The sequence below is a fragment of the Melanostigma gelatinosum genome (genome assembly GCF_949748355.1).
Source record: "Melanostigma gelatinosum genome assembly, chromosome: 5".
Lineage (NCBI taxonomy): Eukaryota > Metazoa > Chordata > Actinopteri > Perciformes > Zoarcidae > Melanostigma > Melanostigma gelatinosum.
Genome location: NC_136638.1, coordinates 13,740,488 through 13,756,617, shown reverse-complemented (window position 1 = coordinate 13,756,617; position 16,130 = coordinate 13,740,488). Strand labels below are relative to the sequence as shown.

The following is a 16,130-nucleotide window of genomic DNA, read 5'->3' as shown; positions in this document are numbered from 1 at the left end:
TGCGACGTGATTGGTTGTTTGGATCCGCTGGCTGAGCACGTGTGTGTGTGTGTGTACGTGGTTATGTGTGCGTGTGTGGAGGGCTTCATAATAAAACTAGCGCCCTGACTGTCAGCTTTAAACCGCGCTGAATCCAGACGCACAGCAGCCCGCTGGTGTTCCATTTCCCTGTTCCAGCATGACCTCAGACATGACCACAGGTGAGTCTTAGACTGCTTGAGCCGTTCGTTTTAAGAAGAGTGATAGTGATCACGGGTCTGTAACAAACAGCTCGCGCCTGTATAATTATTTATCAGAGGCTGTACACCATATTTTAACTTCTTCAGATCCCACACTTGACTAATCCCTTTTTATATATCACATAAAGTTGATACACATTAAAGTTACACCTATAGAAAGTCAGCAGTTTTGTAAATCATGTTGCCTGTTGTGTCTTACATCATGCTTTCCTATTTGTTGATATATTTTGAACAGACATGCTTAAAAAACAGCACAAGTCATTACTTCTTGCTGGCTGTCTTCTTTCAGAACAACCAGACATTGACATTTTTGAATGTGTGCGTGTGCTTGTGTTGTTCTTGCTGCATCAAACCTTTTGCTACTCCTTTTGCTTCCTACTCCATCAGGGCCTGTTAAAGCTCTATCACCATATTTATTAAATGCAGTTAAACAGAGGTGTGGTCATCCGTTATTTAATGACATTTATTTAAGGACTAGCAAAAAGTGTTGTTTTATTGCAGCCAAAGCACAGAACTTGAATTTAAAATGTATTATTTATGTATCACAGTGAGCAGACCAGGTGTTTTACCGGCTGTTCGATGTTTTATATGCCTTATGGGCTCTTATTTATTTTCACACATCAAGTTATCTGATTCAACCCACTGACAAACTTCAACTGCAGTTTACCTGCATTTCATTTTATTATATGCCAGGATACATTTTTGTTGTTTATTATTATTTATTACATTCAGAAATATCTAAGAGATTTTAGTTGTTGTCTGTTGGTTTGTTTTATTTCAAAAATATATGTGTAAATGTAATTTTGTTCTGTACTTCTACTATTTTTTTTTTTGCTTTCTGCAAAAATTCAAGAAGGGCTTGAGAACATTTTCTTTTACTGCAATAATGTGGTTTCTCTCCAACTGCTGTCACATTTTCCGCAGACTTGGAGCTGGAGTTGGGCGAGCTGCTGCAGGAGTTCCAGGATGTGGTGGAGGAGCTGAAGGCCCCTTCTCAAAGCAAACCTCATGCTTACCAGCACGTCCTGCAGGAGGCCAAAAGTCGCACGCGGCTCAGGGACGACAGCGGAGTCGAGGACTCTGATTACAGTGAGCGACAAAAATCATCACACTAAAACAATGTGACTGTGATTAAGATGATATTTGCATACTTCACAAAGTGTGGACATTATTTAGTGCATCGTTTGCTGGAGAGTGAGGTTGTCTGCAGCTCCCACGGGTGCCGGTTGAGCCGCTTTATCAGCCCAAACAACTGCAGCTTGCCGCTTTTGAATTTGCATGAAATTAGTGTTACAAGAGGACACATCACGGTACACTTCTATTAAAGTGGCTGTTTTGCTCATGAGAATAGCGGTGTACCGGAATGAACTGCAATTACGCATAACCCATTTCCTGGAATTGTCTGGAATTCTTTTTTTTGTGTTGCGTGTTTTGTCGACGGTTGTGAGATAAAAGAAGATATTGTGTTTCTCTGTTCCCATGCGTCGTCATTATTGAGAGCATTTTGGCCCCCTAACGTTTCAAAAGCTGACACCTGGGAGTCTCTAACAGAGAACACACGTTTACCTTAATGTCACTGCGTGTTATCATCATTATGTGCAGCTCATGCATTGTTTTAAAGTGGTTGTCGTTGTTGTTGTTGATGCTAATTAGCATGGGCTGGCCTTAGTGCTTGTCTGTGTATTATCTCTGCTCACCCTCTCCTCTCCTCTCCTCCTTCTCCCCCCCAGGCAGCGAAGCTTCTTTGGGAAACAGTTTGAACACCAGCGAGGAAGAGCTTCACACAGCAGGCATAACACAGGCACCGAAAGGTACTAGAGACTCCCATTCGCCTATCTCCATCCAAATAGCCCACGTTCTTACAGTGATCACTATCGCTTTTGCTCTGATCACTATCACAACCACACAAACACCCTTTACATTAGGCTGGGAGCTCTTTTGTTTTTACACAACAAAGCCCTTGCCGCTGTGACTGTGACGTCTCAGACCCCCCCCCCCCCTCCAACACCCACACACATACACACAGTCTTTCCAAAACTCACAGAAGACTACTGTTAAATCTCAATGAATGAAACCAAGAAGCTGTCATTCACTCTGTCTGTGTTCACGCAACATACCTGAAGATATTCACGAGAGAGATCATGGTAGGAGCCAAGCTGCCTGGGTTGTACGGCTTCATCTCAGATTGTAGGAAATAATCTGAATTTTTTTATTTTTTTGGTTTGGTTCGAATGTAATTCTGTGATTTAGATTAGTTTTCAGCTTTTGGTCCAAAGGAAATACCAATGAACTGAGCCGCATTTCTCCACAAAAATGTTCCACTGCTTTTCTGTAGTTTCTCAAATTCCTTTTCTTTCTGTCTTCTTTCTGCAGCCAAGCTGGGAGACACAAGGGAACTTGAGAGTTTTATCGACATGTTGGACCGGGAACTTGCAGGTGCGTATTTAAGAGAATTAGAACCCCCCCTCCTGCTCGGTCTTTTCTTTATTACTTGAGCACTTAAGCTGACAAGCCACTAGGCAGTCGTTTGTAATGGTTGCAGAGACCCAGATGGAGTGCATGTGTTGTTACACATTGAAAAACAGAGTCCCTAGTAGTAGCCAGCTTGTTTCTACCCTGTACTAACCCCCCCCCCCCCCCCTCTTGTGTGTAAATGCCATGTCTGGGGACTCAGGTGGACTATCTACACAACCTTTTGTGATAATAGCATGCTTGACTGCATGAGCACCGTGGTTCTGCTATCAGCACGAAAGCAGTGGTGTTTCTGAGGCCTGTGAACACATGCATGGTCCTGTGCAGGCACACAAACCACGAAGAACAAAGCATACATCCGCTGCTATCAGAGGTGTTACCGCAGAGAGAATGACTGTTGCAAATGAATCGTAACCCCCTCCTGCATCTGTACAAAGGCTCACCTCGGTGCATGTTTCTGTGTGTGCTTCCTCTTATTCTGGCTCCTGAGCTTTTGTAGTTTTGTCTTCCCCTCTCTTTTGCAGAGATGTGAACAGAAAGAGAAAGCGAGCCACGTAGAGGGGGGAGAAACAGGCCAGGGCTAGCTATTGCCGAGCAGACAGGCAGATCTACACCAGAGCAGATCTGACGGAGCAAATGCTCCCCTGGCTGCTCCAGGGGAAAAGGTTAACGTCAGAAATTAAAAGGCCACTCCATTCCAAAATGCAAGAACACCCTTACAGACCCCTGGCGACGCTGCGTCCAGCCGGCAAGACTACATCCCCGCAGCATCAGATCCGAGATGTGTGACATATTCCAGAAGCTAAGCAAAACTTCCATCTGTCCGGCCGTACAAGAAAGACGCTGCTCAGAGTTCAGAAAGCATTTTGTGCAACATTTAAAATGTTCATAAATACTACGTCAATAAATACACCCATCTTTTAAAAAGGAGATTGTTACAGATTACAGATGGCACTTTGATTTTAAACAGATTCTAAGTCCAAGAGGTTCAGATCTGCTGTGTAAATCATTTGTAAAACATTTGTGTGCTGCCATTTCGTGTACAGTTCTTGTTAATATTTGTGTTTTCTTTTTAGATAAATGTACAGATGAATGCACATAAATAAAGCTACACTTTGATTTAATTTCATGTACATTTCCTTTTTCTTTTTGATATATCTGATAAATTCAATCTCGTTCCAGAATGAGTGCAGAGAAACTGCTGACCATGCCGTCTGATTCTAAACACACATGCAATGTTGAAAGTCTTTCACTTTCCTCAAAAAAAATACTCTTGACAGTAGTGACAACAAATTGTATTCCACGTGCCCACACCTTCACTGTCTCCTGAATCGACTGTTGCTATACTGTCACACCACATGTCTCAGGAGCCCTTCACCCATCCTCCTTAGTGTGTGCCTACCGGTATATGCTTCCTGTATGTCTGTTCTGATTATGCTTTGCGTTTCACTTCTGCCTCCAAATCAGGAAACTCACAAATTTAGCTCAGACACCATGTGAAGACAGCTTAAAAAGGAAGTGCGTCAGTTGTGCTTGTGAGAAACAATGCTCATTCAGACTTTGTTCTGTAACTCTTTTTGTGTGGGCTTTGACTCTGCTGTAACTTCTTACAACAAATCCAAACTTTGAACAGAAGGAAGGAAGTTGTTCTGCTTCGTTTGAGTCGCCTGTAAAAGAGCATCTTGCAGTTTCCTAGCAGAGACTTTTCCACCATGGTTTAGTTGATAGCCCGCTGTCACTTCCCTCCACTGAGTCTCATCCATTTGCAGGCGTCTCCTCCCTGTTGTCAGAGCAACAGTGCTGAGGGAAACAGACAGGGCCGAGGTGAACGTTGTGGTTGTACGGTGTGCTTTTTCACTTGCGACTTGTGATTTTACATGAAGCGACATGTGCTGCATAATCCAGCTGAAGTATGCAAAATCATTTTTCGTCCGCGAAAGAGCTGCCAGATTTCACTTCAGGATGCGGTCGAATGAGGAGCTACAATCAGCAGGAAACAATCTCTGAAGTATTTAGCTGCACAGTTTATTCTCATCACACATACGACTCTGGTTTCAGGGTGTTGAGAGTCAAGAGAAAGTATTGCCCTCCTAGAAACAGAGATGTCATGAACCGGCAGTATATTCAATTGTAATTGTTTTCTCCTTAAACATCCCTGGACAGGTGGTTGATACGGCCCATCATACCACCAGCCCTGGTGACATATTACAGTTCGACTGCTTGGGTGGACCTGCTTTTTGACTTTGTGTCAGTGGCAGCGGCCAAAGGAAGGAAGGCTGGACATTAAAGACACTGTTTCCTGTCTGTTTTTCCGTCTCATTAAAAGACACTTTGTACAGAGAGTTCACTGCTCTGAACTCTGGCCAACTGTTTAACCCCGGTGACTGGGATGAGAGTTGGCGCAGGTTTTGGGAGGAGAAGGGTATAGTGGTGGAATTTGACATTACTGTAAAGCAAAGAGGAATAATTGGAACAGAGAGAGTTCAAACAATGGGGAAATACACAGGGGTGGTATAAAGTAACCTGCTCCTCCTGTGTTGTCTGTTCCACTTAGAGAAAGGCGAGGATGACTGATTGAGGCCACAGCTGTTCAGCATGGTAACAAACAAAGTTTGCTTTGACATGATGGAACTTCCCTCACAAACGAAGGGCACATCCTGTTTTTCAGAGGAAGAATGCAAGAACGCAGGAAACGCGACGGTGTAATACAGATGAAACTAAAAGACATTTGATTGGAATTCTCCCTTTGTGTGTCCCATGGTGGTTTTGTAACAGTTTGTTTCAGATTTGCAGCTCTGTAATCGGTCTGGCTCTCGACATTGCTGCCGCACTTCCCTGCTCTTATTCACACTCATTTCTTTGTACGCGAAAAGCTTGCCGGCCGCCAATTATGCTGTATGGCTTTCACTAGATTGCTCTTCATTGGGATGTGACTCTGAACTCCCCATTGTTTAGCTAATTACTACGAGAACACTGTTTGATTGGCACGGCACCAAAGTAAGAGGCCAACATGTCAGCGTCTTGTTTAGATAACAGACTAAATGAGGAATGAACTGAGTTCATTCGCTGCTAAATTAGAATGAATTAATGTTATGATGAGGCAGTGAATGGTCTTGAGAGTAGATGAAGACATAATAAATATCACGTTACGCCCCTTTCGGCCCGCACCGATATAGACTCAGGCATCTTGGTGATAAATGTCACATCGACTTAAAATCTCCACACACAATGCTGGTTTGTTTTAAGTTAGTTAGCAGACTAATGAAGATGTAATTGAGTGAATCAGAATAGAGACACTTGTTATGATCAGACAATGAGTAAATGAAGCAGCGATATGGCCTGTGCAGTGAAGCTATCGTGGCCTAGATGAGTGCAGCATGCAGAGCACGCAGTCTTCTGTCATCTGCCTGATGAGAGAACAGAGCAACGCCTCTCTCCTGAGAGATCCCCAAATGGTCCAGGCTAACAACGCTCTCCCATGGAATTAGCTGGCTCAACCGCCCAACACACACACACACACGCACACGCACACACACACACACACACACACACACACACACACACACACACACACACACACACACACACACACACACACACACACACACACACACACACACACACTGAATTGTCAGATTCTGACTGGGTGTTACATAAGTGAGGCCAGTCCCTGAGCCGGGATCAAGGATGCTGATCACTGCTTTGTTATTCTTGCACAATATCATCTCTCATATGACACCACTTCAAAGTCATGTTCCCAGTTATTCATGTCAGCCATAGATACTGTAAAACCATTTCTCCGTTATTTTAATTTCATGACATAACAGGGCAGTAAGCGACTGACTACAACAGTCTTGTAAAGTTTAATTTGTCAGCCATGCTCGCGGCGCGACTCTAGGATGGCTGTCGGTTGGTTGATTGGTCGGTCGGTGCACTACCTTTCTCAGACAGTAATAGCAGGCATAGCAGTTTTTGACATGCTACATTTTAATTGATATTTGTACACCAATTAAACAGTTTATCTTGATGATGCAAAATTAGCATCTTGCGATTGTAAACTTATCATAATTAAGCATATTGAACAGTTTACAAAATTACTGTTGTAAAAAAAAATACTTTCAAAGCATCAGGAAACATGACTTCCAGTCCTCTGTGGGTCATGAAATGAAATAGATCTATAGGCCAATACTCAACTCATTCACGAAAAGTGAATCACTACTCCCTCATTTTAAAGGGCAATGGACACATATTAATGGCTTATTTGGATTTTTGTGGTTGCTGTCAGTCGGTACCTGTAGCCCATGTAATTTCCTGTTTTGGTCTCTTACTCTCCAGACTTCATTGTATAAAACAGGAAACCAGTGTAATTACTTTCAGAGGAGTTCATTCTCGAAGAATGTGACTCATCCAGCCTTCACTGGACTTCAAATGAGCCATTGCGTCACTGCTGACTGGGGATTTCTCGACTCCACTTCACCCTTCCTCTTTCAAGTCAGACAGGCAATTTACTCGAATTTATTACTGAGTCAAGCCAACAACAACAGAGTTTATCAAAGAGCTCAAATGTTGTTTGTAACTATCCGTGGATTACGGAGCCTCTGTATTTTTAAATAGTGTCCAATTTAAGCTCTAGTTATATATTGAACACTGGTGAGAATAGGGAGTGAAATCAAGCTGTGAGAAGATGCGAACGTGTGAATGGAAGTGACAGTGAACATAGCTTTTACAAATGCCATGGGCCTCAGTACCTAGTGGGCAGGAATAACGATGTTCTTTATTGTGTTGTACCAATGTAGTAAGCTGTCAGTCAAACAAGGACGTCTCGGTGCGTCTTTACAGCTGTGGGAATGTTTCCAGTGTATCAGTAGTTTCAGGAGAGTGAATAGAAACAAATGTGTACAATCTTTAAGATCCAAGAGAAGACTTGACTCTTTGGTAGCCAGACTAACGTTTTATAATTGTGCAAAACGTTTTTGTGGTTGAGATGATACTTCTTTCGAATTGATCAGCTGTCATTTTTATACCACAACTAACGACATAACAGCTACTCTAAATCTATTTTAACCTCTTAAGGCAGAGGATGTGAAATGTATTCGTTGAACACTGAAGGCAGACGGACCTGCATTTTTAAATACGGTGGTCTTCAAATTAGATCCCCATCAGCAAAACTATTGCATCTTTAAAAAAGAAATTTGTAAAAGTTTCATGAGGTCAGACATTTATTAAACTTTCTGATTAAGTTTGAACAATATCTGGGTCTATTTGGGTTTAAAAAAATGACCATGCAATCATCTATTCAATTTGTCAGAAAAATTGGAGAATTCACTTCACAGGAGTAACATTTAGGCATCACTGGCGAATGAATGTCTCTGCCTCTTGGGGCAAAAATAAGCTTAACTTCAAAGGATGTTTCCAGTAGTTTTCACATAAAAAAAAATGGTGCTGCTTTTTTTTTGGGAGTAAGCTCAGACATTGATGTGAAACTCACAGTGCATTTGATCTGAAAGATCTGTGAAAAGCCTGGCAGCCTGGATTAGCACTTACGATCAAATTGGTGCCACTGAAAGTCATTGTAATGTGATCGAAGTGATAAGATACTTTCGGGACGTCCTCTGGGAGTCCTCTGTAGTCTGTGCCGGAGCACCAAAGGCTGGTGAGTTCATACACGAAAAGGTCCACTGACGCAACCTTCCACTGCCACCAGTAAGCCACATCTGAGAAAGGCATTAGTGGACTGCCATCTGATGGTGAACTCCAGCTGATGCAACGAAGAGATAGCGGCTTGGGTCCGGGCTCAGCTGGCTATAGGAATGCCTTTTCAAAATAGCTCTGCATCTGCAAGATAATGCTGTGAATAATGAGAGCAGTGAAGGAATGAAACACTCTCGAAGTTGTGAATCTTGCCTTGAAACTCCCGCTGGAACCTGGACTAACAGGTATAGGAAAAATTTGCTGTCAAACAGCATCTTGTGGGAACAGGGTTTTCTGGACAGGAAACAATAGATACCATGTAGATGCTTAAAATGTGCTCGTTGCCTGCTTGTTGTTACTTCTCTCACACACACACACACACTTAGAGGCGTGCAGGCTTTAGTCTCAGCAGCCTCAGTGGTATCTCCGGGCCATCCATCTTACAGAGGGCAGATCATTATGTAGTCGACAGGCAGCTTTCGGCCGGTTGCAGGTGGGACTGCTTGTACTAGATGAACTATGGGCTGCCGTTGTTCTTTACTAGACCTCCGTAAAAAACAAACCGGCCCTTTTTACTGTTGAATAGTGCATTACACTCAAGCTTGTTGCACTCTTACAGTGCTGCTAAAGTTTGTTGCACCCAAAGCTGCGGTAAAGGACCAAGTTGGTGTTACTTTATCTTTTTTTATTTTGACCAACAAATCCCATTAAAAGAACAAAACACAGCAATGAATTGCTGCTAACAAGCGCTGTCTGTGCAGCCACAGCTTGTAGCTTATGCCTCTGTGCCACAGATCTCCATCGCCATCCAAAAACCATTAAAACCATATAAAACAGCCTCACTGTTGGGTGATGATCTAGTTTATTTTGACACAACTCTGCAGCAGCATCTTCTCTGGACAGAAGCTCCATGTTGGGCAGACGGGGCATGCAGGGGGATGTGGCTCTTTGCTTTGCTAGTTTGACGAGCTGTGAGGAAAGAGCTACACTGTCTTTATTCACTGGAATTAAAGAATGTGTCGTCTGGCTCTTTTTTCTGTCTTTTTATTCGTTTTTGGACTGCAATGAGTTCAATGGCACAGATGGATACCCTATACCTCTGGCTGTGAAGTCTTGTTTGCAGGATACATTCATTGTTGCTTTAGATCTGTTGGGGGGATTTGTTGTTAAAAAAATAAAAGATAAAATATGCCAGTCTTATCCTTTAATGCAAAAGCTGTGTGATTTATTTTTTGGAGGAACAGAGCACTCAAATACACTTACAAAGATGCTCTCCTGGATTGCAAAACACTCTCCATAATCATTTTGTTGAATGGAAAATATACAAAACCACTATTATCAGCGCCAAACTTCCTGGTCTCACGCCCAGTGAAAGTGAATGTCATGTTCTATATTCATGAGAACCACAATAAGATACAGAAAGAATAGATGTTTTATTTTTGATTACTCCAGTTTGCGAGATTATAAATACATTCTATGGACACAAACATGGAAGTAACAGGGCAAGTAATCTGTACAATAATACTGAGATAACAGAGATTTATCATGATGTATTTGGGCTCAAACACCATCGGTTTTGTTGTATCAGTCCTAGTTTCTGGTGAAAAATGAGTGTCTGGGTTTGATGGCCCCAAAAAAAGCTCCAGTGCAGGTTGGCCCTTGTTATATGAAATCCTGAAAATATGCCAGTGATTTGTCGATGCTCTGTGGGTACAAAGGAAAATTGTCGAGAGTGTGTTTTTCACATGGAAATAATAGATTATTGATGTTTTGACAGAAAGGAGAATGATTCCCTTTGGAGAAAAACAGGCTATTTACATTTGAACTACAAGAGTTTTGGTTCTATTTGGCTTCATAAGTAATCTTGATTAGCGTCTTAGTCAGCAGAGAAGCGTAGTACCTCAACAAAACTAGACCTTAAATGATTGTAAATGAGCAGGGAGTCCACATTATAGCACTTACAAAGCAGAAGAAAAGGAAAATGGGCCAGTCGTTTCCATGTGAGTCAGAGGTAGAGCTGCTCAGATTGCATTTGGAATTGAGGAAGGATAAAAAAAAAGAAAGAAAAAACTGCATGAAAGAGGAAGGAGAGAGTAAAGCCGCATGAGACGCAGGAAGAGAGAGCAATGAGGGTGAGTGAGAGGAAATATAGGTAACAACACGTTCGCCGCGGTAGAAATAAAATTCTCAATTTCTGCACACGCACACACACACGCACACACCTGCAGCTCTCTCCCAGCGGGTGGCACTGTGTAATTTGGCACATCCATTTCCGAGGCTGGGTTTGTCTTCCATGCTGTCGAGGCAGGAGGCAGTCACAAACCCCATCGGGGTATTCCAGCCAATCTCTGAATGATGTCACTTTCGAAAAAACACACTCACTGAACTGCAAACAAATCTCGACTGTGGAAAAGTGTCTCACTCATAACTGTCCTATTTCTCTACTTGTGGTGATTCTTGTCACAGGAGGTTTGGTCTGATTTCATCCAGCCTGCAGGTGTCTGATTGCTCAAGGAGTTCGACCCCGTTTTCTCTCACTGCACCTTACATGGTCTTCCCCCTTTGGTCAGGCACTTTATGTGGCTCTTCACAGGGCCATGTATCCCAGACCGTGTCCCAGAGGCCACCAGGTCTAACCCTGCCAAAGTGAAATCTGTCTGCTTTGACAGCGTATGGGAAAATGACATGGCAAAAAACAAGTTGCCCTCTCATGACATTTCTTCCCTTTGATACTTCACTCTCAACTCCGCCACTCGATTTTAGCCCTGTGCCACAGTATGTGTGTGTGAGTTGGAGCCAATGGAAACTGACCTCCCACCACGGCAGACAGATCAGAAGTGGGGACTACTTAGATTCATATTCTTTAAGGTCTGGGTCACTCGAATAGAAAAAGCAACAACATCAACAATAAAAGAAGGAATCAATAATAAATTGAATGGCAGATGACATCTTGTTTGTGGCGCAAACAGCACAACATTGTTTTTAATCTGAACTCAACAGATTTTTTGAGCCACACAACACTGACATATTATCATCCTTCCAGTTGATAAAGTGTACTTGTTAGCAAACAGTTGCGTATTTGCACATCCAGGAGCTCTATTCACTCACTCACACCGATATTGTCTGTCTGCTGTTTGGTGTTGGTCAGGTAGCGTGCAGTGGATTAGTGGCTTTTTTTTCCATTCTGGAAATACATTTCTTCTTTCATTAAATGTCATATTTCAATGCTGTGAGCACCACAAACTAAATTCCTTCAACTTCCATTGTATTGAGGTGGCTGCTGAAAGAGACACATTGCTTAAAAAGCTTGACGAATTAAAAAAACCCAAACTTTCTGCATGGTTAGAAGCAGAAAGGTAGAAACCAGCCTGTTTATCTCATAGCGGCTGATGCTCAGCTGAAGACGGTAGCTGACTAAGAGGTGAGGCCATATAAGGCACGATGAGCAGAAACAAGATGACTCACATGGATCAGTCTCCGAGCAATTTCCCTCACATAACCCGTCTCTCTTTCTGCGACTGGCAGGATCGGTGATGAGCTGACCAGGCTGTGCTTCTCGCTCTGCTGCATCTCCGATCATTAAATACCAGGGGAAGTTGTAATGGAATACTTCATAAAAATGTTGAGGTCTATGTGCATGAGCTATCTAAGGATTGCAACACTGATCTAGGATCACTGGTCAGGTCGCATTACTGCACTTCGCTGTAGGACAGGAGACAATCTGTGCTACGCCAAGTCACTTAATGAAAATTGTCAGTTTTACTCGCAGAATCAATAACTCCTGGTTTTGTCCCCGAGAATAAAATATAATAGGATGCAATATGAGTACATCAAGGCAATCTTTTCACAATCTCCCATTGCTGCAGCACTACTTTGCATGAATTACAGTAAAATCTGGAGTTATGCACGCAGAGAGGCCCCAAGCCTGTTTTTCTCAAAGGTTTCAGCAAGTGAAGAGGAGAGAGGGAGGGGGAGGAGGAGAGGAGAGAGGAAGGGGGAGGTAGAGAGGAAGTCCTGGGGGGAGACTGGCACTTGCTGCAAGAAGGTTTCTTTTTAACTCATTCAAAATGGAAATAATAAAAAGTCAGAAAAGGGATGGAAAATAACTTTGATCAAGAAGAGAAAAAAGCATTGTAAAACTTTATATTATTCATTTTTTACAGTTTTAATTTGGCACATGGCACAATCAGCATGTATGCATCTGGTATACATAAATAAATATTAAATATTTTATACATAAATATACATATAGAGCTCTTACAAAGACACCTGGAGAAGTCTTGGCTTAGGATGTTTCAAATGACAACAATACATAGAAATTATTTGTGTTGGTGCTTTGCAGTCTGAACATTGTTTGAATTGTTTTTTAAGTGGGAGCCCTATACATATATGTATGTATGCCCATATTTATATATATATTCAAAGAAATACAAGTGTGCACTGATGGAGGTTTATTCAGTGCAAACAGGCCACTGTCTGCTTTTGAAGAGGAACTCTTACAAAGTCAATGGAATCATGTCAGTTAGTTCAGTTGAATCTTTAGCTATTTTTTTTTTCTCTTACACGTAAAATAATATATTTATTTTGTAACCTTTAAGCAAAATTAGACATATATAACTTTGAAAATAACGAAAGTGCTATTTCGCGAAGACATACACCCAGAGACGCAGCAGAAACACTACTGGTGGTGAACGGAAATCAACAACATGAGAAAGTACTCAGCCCCCACCCCCCACCAACCCCCCCCCCCCAAAAAAACACATTATTCAACCTACAAACAAAAAAACAGGTGCAGCGACACACACACACTCACTCACACACACTCACTCACTCACTCGCTCGCTCGCCACTCTTGCAAGTTCCGACAATGAGTCTCTTCCTTTATCTTGGCCTCTTAACCACGCTTGCGCTGCAAGGAACGAGAAATCATTTTCACATGCACACAAACACACAGGTGCTCTAAGCAGCATGTGTCCGTGCACACTTTGTGGAGATATCAGATAGCTTAACAGATAAATTGGCTGTAAAATATGCACTTTTTTTTCTAAACAAAACAATCACAGTAACATAGCATTTATCTCTGCCTTCTCATCTCCCGGCAAGAGCTGTCCCAGACAAATCATTTCTACACGAGATAAAAAAGAAAGGAAAAAGAAGATAACACCATTTGTGTGGCTGTTGTGTTGGTACGCAACAGAAAGAAAAAAATGAGTTGCTGAAAATGGGTTTAAAATCTCTACATCTGCATATCCTCCAGGTTCCCATCCTGGATTCAGTCTTTCATCTTTGAGTCATATCGGTTTCTAACACACTCCACTTGGAATAGTCTCAGGGAATAGAAATAATGACAAAAAAGAACAAGCGTCGTAAGGCATTGAAACGTAAAAGAAAACAAAGAAGCAATTAAAAACATTTTGCGAGTATTGACGGAGAGGCCATTGTTCGAGATGTGTCCCCCGCAGGAGGAAGGGATGGGAAATAAAAAGCACTTCTCTTTGTTTTTGTTATGAATTCAAGATAAGTGTTGATATCTCCTTAGTCTGCTTAAAAAGGCTTTTAAAATGATTATTTTAGAAAAGAACACTGCAGAAAGACCCCCTCCCCCGATCAGGAGAAGGGAAGCAGTTTGATTTTGGCAGCTCTGCACAACTTGACATCCGTAGAGAGCTCTCAGCAACTCTCCTCGTAGTAAAAGTCGAGTTAAATCTCTTCACGTTTTAATCCGACTCATGCCCTTCCCCGCCCCTCCCCCTCGCAGCCCTCCCCCTCGCTGTGATATTTATAAAACACAATCCTCTCCTCCGTTCGTTCATCCTGCTTCTCCTCCTCCACCGCCGCCTCCTCCTCCTCCTCCTCCTCCTCCTCCTCCCCCGCCTGAGCCGGCTGCCCCTGGCCTCCTTAAAGCTATACGCGGGTGGTTGAGTGGGAGTGCGGCAGGCCGGTGGAGTTGAAGCCGGTTGTGAAGGTGTTATAGGGGTGCAGATTGGGCATACCCACCAGGGAATTGGGGATCATGGTGATGGTGTTGGGGGTCATGAGGGGAATGTCGTCCGGAGAGCGCCGCAGAGTGAGCGTGTAGTCGGGCAGCGAGGCCAAGCGCAGTGCCCCCTCGTTGCTGTTCCCCGCCTCGCACTCATGGTGCGTCTGGTTCATCTGCAGCGACATGATCTCCTCCTCGGGCGCGTGGTGGCCAATGTCGTTGGAGGTGGTCTGACGTTGCGGGCTGGGCTGCCCGTGGCCGGAGTCCTGCCGCCGCTTGTCCTTGCGGTAGTAGAGGGCTGCGAAAGCCAGCACATTGAGGAACAGCAGCGAGGCTCCCACAGCGATAGTGACGCTGAGCTCTGTGGAATAATCCCGGTGGTTCTCCACCACTAGCGGCCCCGTCTCCTCGTCGTCACCCCAAGAGTCTTTGTCCTCACTGTTGTAGGCCGGGGACATGGGAGGCTGCTTGGTGTTGAACGGCCAGGTTTTCCCGTTTCCCTTGGTGGACAAGGTGTTCTGGGTGGTCTCCGGCGGGGGCACTTTGGTGGTGGTGGAGGTGTAGTGGAACATGTCGTGGAGGTTGTACAGGTGGGGCACGAGGTGTTTCCAGAAGGCCACTTTGGTGGCACGGTAGTGGTCCCGCACGCGTGGCTTCAGGCCGATATGCAGGTAGAGCTGGTCCTGGGGGTTGTACTTGGACCAGGCCACCTCCTCAAAGCGGTTGGCCTTGGTGTGGATGAACTTGGTGTCTTGGGGTACTGGCTTGTTGGGATCCCTACAGAAAGAGAGTTGACAGACATGATAAAGTGTTAAATGGGATTCTGACAGTACGTTTATTTATTCATGCTCCCACATTCATGTGGGAGCATGAAGCGCATGAAAATACTCAAAACAAAACACAACGGTATCTGTCACAGTTAATTCTTTGGTGAGAAAGAGGTTCAGCCACCATTGGAGAATTTATTGATCATGCTTGGCGAAAGCACAAACCCACAACAGCAACTAACAGGCTGCAGGTAATAATTGATCAAGGTGTGCACTTTCTGTCGCTTTCTGACACCGATTTCAATTTATTTCCCCAATCCACGAACATTTTTGTTTGTACCACAAGATCTCCATACAGCCCGACCCAATCCTCTTTCAGCAACCTCTGCGTGGGCATAATGTGTCTCAATGTCTGTCTCATCCGCCCCTACCCTCTCACCCCAGATGCTGTTCTAAATTCAGTTCTGATGCAGCCCACCCACAAAAACCAGGGCAGAGGCTTTTATGTAAAGTAAACACATCTGAATAAGTCAGCAGGCTTTAGGGCTCGCGTCAGGAGGCATCTTGTTGTTGATAATCCAACGCTGGTGGAGCCCCTCTGCTAATTGCTTCGGGAAGGCAGCACAGTGTGCATTGGCATCCAGTGTACTGATGTAAAGTGGACCATATTAATCAAGACAATAAGAGGGAACTGCAGAGTGTGTGCTTGCATTTTAGGATGTTTGTGTATGTTTGAGACTGAAAGCGAGAGACAAAAGGGATGTGTGAGAGTGTGTGAGAGTGTGTGAGAGACTGAGCGAGAGAAAGAGAGATAGGGAGAAAGAGAGAGAGAAAGCAAGAGATATTTTCTGGATGCAGTACTTCTTTTGATCCACAGAGGTCACTGTTCCACTTTTCAGTTCTTTGACACGTTGCTTCAACACCGGATGGCCAACCATTTCAATTACAGTGAAGTTATTGATTTATTGAATGAATTAACAT

The 16,130-nt window shown here is 43.5% G+C and overlaps 2 protein-coding genes across 6 annotated transcripts in view; one reads left to right on the top strand and one right to left on the bottom strand.

The window, feature by feature from the left end:
- The first annotated feature begins 57 nt into the window (after window positions 1-57).
- On the top strand, window positions 58-3,817 carry LOC306777207 (regulator of cell cycle RGCC). Its single transcript, XM_079268241.1, has 5 exons — window positions 58-200; window positions 1,164-1,328; window positions 1,970-2,050; window positions 2,613-2,675; window positions 3,236-3,817. The coding sequence occupies exons 1-5, from the start codon at window positions 179-181 to the stop codon at window positions 3,241-3,243; spliced, it is 339 nt and encodes a 112-aa protein (XP_079124367.1). The 5' UTR covers window positions 58-178; the 3' UTR covers window positions 3,244-3,817.
- Window positions 3,818-14,306: 10,489 nt separating this feature from the next.
- Window positions 14,307-16,130, bottom strand: part of LOC306777519 (neuroligin-3) — a gene marked incomplete at its 3' end in the record, with an annotated part of 92,370 nt that continues 90,546 nt past the window's right edge. For all 5 annotated transcript variants that reach the window (XM_079268676.1, XM_079268675.1, XM_079268672.1 and 2 more), the window contains one exon: window positions 14,307-15,159. In XM_079268676.1, coding sequence (XP_079124802.1) covers window positions 14,307-15,159 — 853 coding nt within the window. The remainder of the gene's footprint in view (window positions 15,160-16,130) is intronic.